The sequence below is a fragment of the Carlito syrichta genome, unplaced genomic scaffold (assembly GCF_000164805.1).
Source record: "Carlito syrichta isolate Samal-C Ts95f unplaced genomic scaffold, Tarsius_syrichta-2.0.1 Scaffold311223, whole genome shotgun sequence".
Classification (NCBI taxonomy): domain Eukaryota; kingdom Metazoa; phylum Chordata; class Mammalia; order Primates; family Tarsiidae; genus Carlito; species Carlito syrichta.
This window is the reverse complement of record NW_007255319.1, coordinates 167,463-176,891: the sequence shown is the minus strand read 5'-3', so window position 1 is coordinate 176,891 and position 9,429 is coordinate 167,463. Positions and strand designations below refer to the sequence as shown.

At 55.9% G+C, this 9,429-nt stretch overlaps 1 protein-coding gene across 1 annotated transcript in view; it reads right to left on the bottom strand.

The window, feature by feature from the left end:
- Positions 1-9,375, bottom strand: part of HPN (hepsin) — a 17,955-nt gene extending 8,580 nt beyond the window's left edge. Inside the window, exons 1-4 of the mRNA XM_008068577.1 lie at positions 9,219-9,375; positions 8,570-8,639; positions 2,853-2,954; positions 2,729-2,770 (exon numbers count right to left, since the gene is read on the bottom strand). Coding sequence (XP_008066768.1) covers positions 2,729-2,770; positions 2,853-2,954; positions 8,570-8,585 — 160 coding nt within the window. The 5' untranslated portion in view covers positions 8,586-8,639; positions 9,219-9,375. The remainder of the gene's footprint in view (positions 1-2,728; positions 2,771-2,852; positions 2,955-8,569; positions 8,640-9,218) is intronic.
- Between the last annotated feature and the right edge of the window lie 54 nt (positions 9,376-9,429).

Here is a 9,429-nt window from a genome sequence, read left to right as displayed (position 1 = left end):
AAAAAAAAAAAAAAAACCAAAAAAAAAAAACAACACTGGCTACATCTGCTGGGGGCTGTCAGTGGGCTGGCCCCAGGCTGTGTGTCATATCTGGGTGGTGTTTTGAATCTTGCAACCATCCTGGGAGGCAGTGGCCACTTCTATGCCCATCTTGCAGATGGGGAAACTGAGCCTCAGAGGGATATACTTGCCCAGGGGAACACAGGACACCAGCAAAACCAGAATATGAATCCAGGCCTTGTATATTCCCTGCTTTTTCTGCGGGTCTCACACGAATCCTTGCCTATCCTCACCCCAAAGGCACTCATCCACAGCCAGGACCTGGCTGATCTGCCTTAATTATGGCCTCCTGCTCTGGGGTGGGGCAGGGGATGCCTGGCCCCTCTGCTGGGTGCACCCATCACCTCCAGAGTTCCAAGAACAAGGCTTGGCTTGAAACACTGACTGGGGTGAGGGGGGTGGGGTGGATTCTTATTTTAAAATGACTCCTAACTGCTCCAGAAATGTGATTTCCAGAAAGTGTGAGGTTTAAAGGGAAAAAAATACCACCCTTTATGGATGTATGTTGGGGGAGGCAAGGGAGGAGAAGGAACATCAAATGCCCTCTCCACCTATTTTTAAAGCCACATCCTATGCCACTGCTTCTCACTTTTAAATCCTTTATTCTTGTTTCTATTATTTCAAGCAACACAGAAAGTATGTTCTGGGTCACCTGGTGTGCTTGCCAAGTTGGCTGATATATTTAGAGGTGTGAAAGTCCCAGAGAAATGAGGTAGGGATACAATCTTGCGGTTGTTTTTGTTTATTTCATAATTTTCCAGCATTGCTGAAAAACTGGAGCAGGTATGAATCATGGCCTGGGTACTTTCTAGCTGGTGGCCTAGGACAAGCTAGTTCTCCTCAGGGATTTGTCTCTGGGCTCGACTATTCCACAACGATTTCCTGAGCACCTACTACGTGCCAGGAACTGACAAAATGTCCCTGCCTTCCTGAAATGCTCCAGGAGCAAATAACTCAGTGAGTGTGAGGAGGGTTATAACAGGGGCAGGAGGGGTGGCCATGGGGTGGGAGGAACATGGATCCTGGGGGTCCAGGAAAGTCTGGCTCAAGAAAGCTAAAGCCTGTAGGACAAGAAACTAAAACCAACATCTACTGTGTGGCTGAAGCCAAGTGCTACACAGATAATTATCTCCTTTAATTCTCATTTGCTTGTTCTCACTCCCATCCCACAGGAGAGGAAATTGAGGCTCAGAGAGGGTTCAGGCTGGTGGGAGGCCACACAGCTCAGAAAAGACAGTGCAGAACCAAAACCTGCCTCTCGGTGTGAGCTGGCGAGAAGTGGGTGGGTCGAGGCTTCCGCGCGTTCAAGGAGGTCATCTGAGGCAGCCTGTGGACTGGAGCCCCGAGTTCACTGGAAGCAAGTGCGAGGTGGGAGTGGAGAGATTGGAATTTCATCCCGATGGCACAGGGTGCCACAGAGGGGCTTTCGGCAGGAGCGTGATCCCTTGGCTCTGCCACTTATCTGACCTGTGGTCCTGGACAAGTCAGTTCACTTCAGTGGGCCTCAGATCCCCCCATAGGCTAAACATTTGGAGGCTTTCAGCCCCAGTTCCGTAGGCCTGTTGGGCTCAGGCTGCAGCCAGGGCCTGGCATATGTTAGCCCTCACGACCGCAACCGGTCGAGGATAGTAGTCACACACGGCTACTACCCAGGTGGCCTGAGTCCACATCCCAGACCTGCTACCGACTAGCTCTGCCTGTGCCCGGTGTCTCCATGCCTCGAGGGCCGGCTATGATGATCCGTGTCGATGTTGGCTTTTCGCGTCTGGATTTTCCTTTTTTCTCTTAGTGTGAGCCGAATCCTTTACGGAATTCGATGAGGTGTGAAACATACGTCCCACCGCCCGACTAACCCGTCCTATTGGCTGTTGGCTGCCCCGCCTCACAGAAGTTGGCATTTGGGAAGATTCATCCCACAGTTCATTTCCTCATCTGCTTATTCGTGTGGCTGTTCACTCCACCACCCTGCAGATACGTTCGTCATGGGCAAGTCCGAGAGCCAGCCCTGGTCCCACCCTTTGCCAGCCATGTGGCTGCTCTGGTTCTCACTTTTCACATGAGTAAAACAGGGCTAATAATAGCAACGACCTCCTGAGGGAGCTAGAAGAGCCCAATGAACTCACGTCTCGCCTCTCGAACACGTTTGGACCATGCCCCACCGTCAGAAACACATTTTTACGTCATGATGTAACCTGTAGGAGTCCTGTGGCCTGGGACCAACCACCACACGGCTCTGAGTCTCATTTTCCCCCTCTGTAAAATGGGGAGAATAACAGTCCCACCCTCCCGGGGCTGCTGTGAGGATGCGATGGGATTGCGTGCGTGTGAACACGTAAAACCAAAACAAGAGATTAAGAAAGTTAAGAGAGGCACTTTGACGGTTTCGAATCTAACCAGTTGCATGCTTTTTTAAAAGCGATTTTCGATCTCACTCGTTTAATTTCAGGATGCACTCATGGGACTACATTTGGAGGCAGACACTGGGCTGGACACGTGAGGCGCTTAGCATGGTGCCTGGTACAGGGCAGGCCCTCAAAACAAATGCGCTATTATTATTAGCATCTCGGCACGCATTTGCACATTCACCCCAAAGACACGTTCACTGGTTTCCTCAGGGCCAGACACAGGTTTTCTCAGGGCTCTCAAGGGCCAGGTTTGCTCTGCTCACCTGGATACAGCGGCTCCTGGTCACTCCTGAAGAGAACCGTCACTGCAGAGAAGGCAGAGGTGAGGCAGGGAGACTGGAAGCTGCAGGGGCCAGGGGAGGTCAGAGGCATAGGGACCACTCTCACCGACGGCCCAGGTCGCCGCCCCGATGCCTGTGAGGAGCAGCAGGGTTCCCGCGGTGAGAGCTGCCACCTTGGGTCCGGAGCAGCATGGCATAGTCCGGCCACCTGCAACAGACACGATGCTGGGGCCACAGCCAGGCCTGTCCTCATCGCAGCAGGGTCTGGGCACGGGGCCAGGCCTGCCCTGCCTCCCCAGGGCTGGTTTCTTATGCCTGAGCCTGCCGGACCTTGGGCCCGGTTTCCCGGGCCGAGCAGTTGGCAGGGTCCTCCCTCCCCTGCCACACGAACCACCAGGTGTCCGGCTTCCCCAAGGGCTCCAGCTGGGAGGGGGCATGGCTGGGCCAGCTGCCACCTGACCCGCCTCCACCCCGCACTTTCTTGGCACTTAAGGGATTTCTCCTCCCCAGTGACACTGCTTTTGTATTTCTGTCACTGCTTGGTGACGTCCCTTCTTGGACTCCTCTCTCCTGCTAATTTTTCCAGAGGTTCCTAGAGCCTCTTGAGGTCTGTGACCCCTGGCCTTTGCACTCCTGGCAGCGCTCTTCCCTGCTGTTTGGCATGTCCTCACTGCCGCATTTCTTTCTGCTGGTTCAGAGACCTTGTCCCCGGGAACCCTCAAGACCAGACCTCTCTCATAGGACCCAGCTACAAGATCAAATTTGTCCCTGGAGGTTGAGAACCCACATTTGAAAATTTGCCAGCTGCACTTCAAAATACTGGCCTTATCCCTTCCTAGCTGGGACCTCGGGCAGGTGGTGGCATCTCTCCGAGTCTCAGCCTCCTCATCTATTAAATGGGCTTCCTAGCACTCACTTCTAAAAATAATACGTTAAAATGATTTTAAATAATAACAGCACAACTTGCATTGATACTTACGGGTGCCAAGCTCTGCTCTAAATGCATTCACTCATTTAGTCCTTATCTCAGCCTCACATTATGATTACGGTTTGTTAGATGGCTCAGAGAAGTGGAGTCACATGCCCACAGTGATGGCCTGGAAAAGGCAGCGCTGACCCCTCTGCAGGTCTGGTGCTGAGTCCCCAGTGGATAATCTCAAAGTCATGCTGCCTCTGACTGTAGGACAGAACCTGGCTACCATAAACTCTCTACAAATGCTTTATAAGTCCTGAGAGCTGTGTGGTCCCGGGCAACTCCCTTCACCTCTCTGAGCCTCAGTTTTTCTGTCCGTAAAATGGAGCTTTTTCGTTTACTGTCCTACCGAGCAACTCTTGTATGCCCGGCACCGTTCTAGGTTCTGGGAACATACCCCAAATGAGATAGATAACATCATGACTCTCAAAGGCTCACACTCTCATGTGTGTGGGTAGGGAGTGAGGGACGTCAACAAAGAAACAAGTAAAGGAACCTGATAATGTCCAGATTGTGGCAAAGACTATGAAGAAATAATGCAGGCTAGGGACAGGAGATGGACTTCTGAAGGGAGATCTGGGAGGGCCTCCCCAAGAAGAGAGTTTTGAGTTAAGATCTGAAGGGTGAGGTGCCAGCTGTGCACAGACCTCAAGGAAGGGCATTGTGGGCAGAGAGACAGCACAGCCAAAGACCTTGGGGCTAGAAAAAGCATGATCTGCATGATCCGTTAGGGGGCTAGAGGGGCTGAGATGGCCAGATGGCATGAGCTTGGGTAAGGTGGCAAGGACCAAAGCTGCAGCGGTAAGGGAGGCCTGGTGGCCCAGGGAGAGGATTTTGGTCCCAGTGCAACCGAGGTCCTGGAGACTAAAAGTCAATCCCTTCACCAGGGAATACAGGGGCACAAAAGAGAAGAGGCTGCTCAAAGCCTCTAGCCAGGACTGGCTTGGCTCAACTGACCTTGGCATCTATAAAGTGCTCCCAGGGCTGCAGGAGCCCCTGGCTCTCCACCCGTGGCCATGGTAGTATGGCCAGTGGGCACGGCACCAGGTCAGTGCCCGGAACAGAACAGGGAGTGATCCAGGACCTTCCTGGCATGGCCATTGTCTGGGTGTCTTAAGAATTTGAGAGCTCAGTGGCAAGAAGGGACACTCCAGCCCGTCAAAGAGGCCCTGGTGGGGTGGGCCAGCCCAGTCCCTGCTGGTTGACCCTTGTCTGTCCCGAGAGAGTCTGCCCCCCCAACTTGGCCCCGTCCACCCTCCTGGTTCCTGTGTGAGGTCTTGGTTCCCTGTAGCCACCAGGCTGGTCCTGATCCCTTTGTTTTCAGATGTGCCTATGAGGGCTCTAGGCTATGCAGAATCCAGTCGAGAGGTCCTGGCACATCTGGTGGGACAGGAATCATTGCCACCCAGTGTCTCCTTCCATGCTCTCTGGTTCAGAGGACTGCAGGCACCTCCAAAACAGGTACTTCTGATAGGACAGGCAGCATCCTCGTCCGCTGGTGTGAGGGACGTCCTCCCTCGTGTATCTTTGCAGGGACTGGAACATGCACCCTCACTCTGGCCCCCTGCATGGGCCGCATCCTTCCTGTGTGTCTTTGCCGGGACAGGCAGCGTTCTCGTGCTGTGAGAGTTAGCATGTCAGTCCGGTTTTCCCTCAGAAGCGAGAGGGCCGTTTGGCTCCCTGGACCCCACATCTCCCTGAGCCTCTCTGACCTGCTTCTCCGGGCACCTCTGGCCACCCCTGTCTCCTCCCAGGACTGTTCCTTTGCTTTCACAATTTGGCGGCAACGATGCTCTCGGTGACACCTTTGTCTCTAAAAATCCACTCAGGTGACAGCTTCAGGTCTCGGGCCTCATCTGACGTGACTCCACCATCCTGAAACTCCGTCCCCTTTGGAATTCTGGAACAACGCACACATCTGCTCTTCCTTGTATTTCTCTGAGAGCACCATCTCCACTGACCCTCTACTCGCTCCCTGAAATCTGAAGATCACAGGGCCGGCCGTGGTCTGTCCTCACTCCACCCTGCTCCGAAGTCTGTCTCACCCACATGTGTGGCCTCAGCTTTCTCCCTCCGTCCCCAGGCCTGGACTGTCTCCTAACTCCCAGGTCAGAGGCACTGAAGTCTTTTAGAGGCCTCCCCCTGGGATGCCCTCGTTCCGTCACACCCACCAGGTCCCAGAATGGCCTCCATGCCTCCCCGTATGTGTTCTTCCTCCTGGGCCCTGTCCTGGAGGCCCTTGTCCCCAGGACTTTCCCTCGTCTGCAGGGCACTTTCCTCCCCCTCACAGCTTGGCAGGCCCACAGCCTGTCGGGCCTCCCGAGTAATTCTCCCGCTGTTCTTCCTTCTCTTATTCCTGTCCTGCTTCGGTTCAGCCCCATCCCGCCTCCCGGCTCAGTCTCTCCTTCTAGTCCACCCTCCACATGGAAGCCTGGGGAACCGACTTAAATACCAAATCCAACCTGGCCCTCCTGTACCTAGAACCCTCTGTGACGCCCCAGTGTCCCCGGGAGAGTCTCAGGCCCTCAGTCTGGACTTTCCAGCCACTCTAGGATTTGGATAGGAGTTGAATATATGTTTCTCCAAATTCTCAGACAGCCATGTGGGTCATTATCAGACACCTGACAGAGCTTCCAAAAAGCAAGTCACACCACATAACTTGTGAGATACAAGTAGACCAGGGAAAGCATGGCCGCCGGCGCCACCTGGTGGAAGACCCAGCACTGCCAAGGAATCGGCCTGGGCCTCACCATTGACCCACCCAAGCCAGGTCCGGGTTGCACACCCAACGTCCCCCCAGTCAGCGGTGCCTCCCTCTGAGTGACTGGGTGCCTGGCATCTCTCTGGACCGTAACTGAATGGCTTGGGGTCTGAGTTGTCAGTTGTTCTGAGACCCAAGGGAGCCAGAGAGCCACACTTCCAACTTCACCTCCAGAAATACCAGAACCATCTACGTGTCACCGCACACCAGCACTGTCACCCTCAGCTTTCAGCCTTGTTCTTGCCTCTGCCTGGCATCCTTGGAGTTGCACTCAGACATCGCCTCCTCCAAATCCAAGTCCCTGGACAGCACCCAGAACCACCCCTTGGGTGAACCTCAGCAGTAAGAATAGATACAAACACCAGCAGCCGCTGCAGCCGCTGTAGCTGCAACGGTGCTCAGAATCACAGGCCAGCGCCTGGCCCTGCCCTACCCCTGTCCTGTCCTGAACAGCTTCCCTAAATCCTTGCAGCTGTTAAGGACAATGGTACCTACCATTGTCATCATCCTGTTTACAGATGAGGAAACCAGCATCCCAACCCCATGATAGCTTGGAAGCCACAGGGTCGTTTCGTTCCAACCACAAGTTGCCCAGCAAGCAAGTGCAGTGCCAGAGCCTCTCAGCATCTGTGTGCAGGTCTAACACCCACCCTCTGGCCCTGGTGGCAGGATTCCTCTCCAAGACCAGGGCCAAGCTGCCTGGAAGGGCACTCTGCATCTGCTATGTCTTTGCACCCAGACCATCTCTGTCCATCTGGGCATTTTCTGTTTTTCTTCCCTGGTTCATTCACCCAGAGGCCCCAGCCCTGGTGCCTCCCTGGCACCAGGAAAGACACAGTCCCCAAGGAGTGAGGCTCTGCCATCTGTCTGCTCAGCCAGGGAGCGGTGCCTCCCTCTGAGTGACTGGGTGCCTGGCTTCTCTCTGGACTGTAACTGAATGGCTTGGGGTCTGAGTTGTCAGTTGTTCCGAGACCCACGGGAGCCAGAGAGCCATACGAATCTGTGACTCCCCAGACAACACACTCAGTGTTTTCTGCCTGTCATTTCAATCCTCACACCACCCTGTGAGGAGTGCGCTATTACCATCTCCATTCTACAGAGGTGGAAATAGAGACCCAGAGAGGGTCAGCTGCTGGCCCAGGGCCACACAGCCAGAAAGTGCTACTGTCTGAGACTGATCCCAGCTAATCTGGTTCCAGGAAGAAGACAGGGGATCAGTCCCAGCTGAGGGAAGGTCGGAAGGAAAGCCGCCTCCCATTCGCCCTTCCTGCTGGCTCCCATGTGTAGATGAGGTTGCAGAGCGGCTAGACTGGAGACTGCCGAGAGTCCTTGAGGGTCGGCCACTCCATCGGCCGGTTCCTCTCCGTCATCCCTGCAGTGGCTTCTCTGCCGTCTCTCCCCTCTCCATCCGTCCGGGCTGAGTCCAAAGTCCTCCCTTGCTCTTCTGCCCACAGAGCCAGGAGGTGGGAGGAACGTGTGGAATGGGTGAGGATCCTGGGTCCCTGGGACTCCAGGCCTACCAACCTCTGCCATGACAGCTCCGGTTTATGGTGTGTGTCTCCGAGTTGAGCCCCAAGCTGGTGCCTTGGGTATTCCCTGCTCTCAACAACCCCGTGGAGAGAGTATTAGGCTCCACGCTTGACCCCAGGGGGAACTGAGGGCTGGAGAAATGATGTCACGCGCACAAGGTCATGCCGCCAAAAAGTGGCAGAAGCAAATTCAAAGGCAGGCCCATGTGTTTGACTCCAGAATTTGTATCCTGAACCACGGCGGCTACCGTCTCTCCACCTCTGCCCCGAGTCGAGGGCAGGTCCAGGGTTAGCCGAGCCATCACTGGGGGTGAGGGGAAACTGAGGCAAGGCGCCAGGAAGGTCATACGGGGTAGCAGGGAGGTAGGTGGTGGCACAGACACACGGAAACTTCGGTTAATAGTTAATCAGGTGGAGGAGGCCTCGGAAGGGGTGAGGAAGGGTCTGGGAGGGGCGCCCACAGAGAGGGGCCTCTGAAGGGGCGGAGGGCTGGGAAGAGGGCACAGAGGGAGGGGCGCCAGGCAGAGCCAAAGTGGGGACCCAGGGAAAGGGGCACTCACCCTCTTTCTCCGCCATGTCACAGCCTCTTGTTAATGATTGCCTGGCTGACCTCCTGGGCAGGGGCGGGACCTGTGGGGAGATGAACAGCGAGCCAGGGTCCAGGGGAGTCCAGCCCAGTGTGGACACCCCCAGTCCCAGGCGCCCATCCAGAGACTGGGTCTTGGCCAGGACACGCTGTGATCACGGACGCAGATTGGGCTGGGTTCAAGGATGGGATCAGCGTCTGGCCAGTGGCCGGAGGATGTCTGGATGTCTGGATCTGTAGGCCTGGGGACCCCCCTGCCTGAACCTGGGGGAGGAAGGGACTGAGGATCTGAACTCCTGGGTTTGAGGGAGGAAGGGCTGAGGGCCTGAACTCTTGAGTCCTGGAAAAGGAGGGATTTGGGGGCCAGGACTCTTTGGCGTGAGGGAGGAGGGGTCCGAAAGCCAGGACCCCTGGGTCTTGGGGGGGGAAAGAGCTGGGGCCCAACTCCTGAATCTGAGGAAAGAGCAGCCGGAACGCCTGGGTCCTTAGGGAGAAGTCCCGAGAGTCCACTCTTCCGGGGCCTGGGAACCCTCTAGTAGGAAGTGGGCATCAGGTTGGCTGAGGTATGAGGAAACCCATGTCCCTGAGACTGGAACCGTGCGTCTGGGGGCCCCGATCCTTACCCTGGGGTCCGGCAGGTGGGGGCGAAGCCGGGAGATGGCGCCCTTTGGGATCAGTCTCCAGGCCTGGGCAGGAGCATGGTGGCCCCGCTGTAGCGGGCGGCCCGGGAGGCAGAGGCGGTGGCGTGGGGCCTGCTAGACCGGGCAGCCTCACCTGAGGAGGAGGGGGCTGGGCAGGAGGCGGGGGAAGGGGCGGGGAGGGGCTGGGTCACGG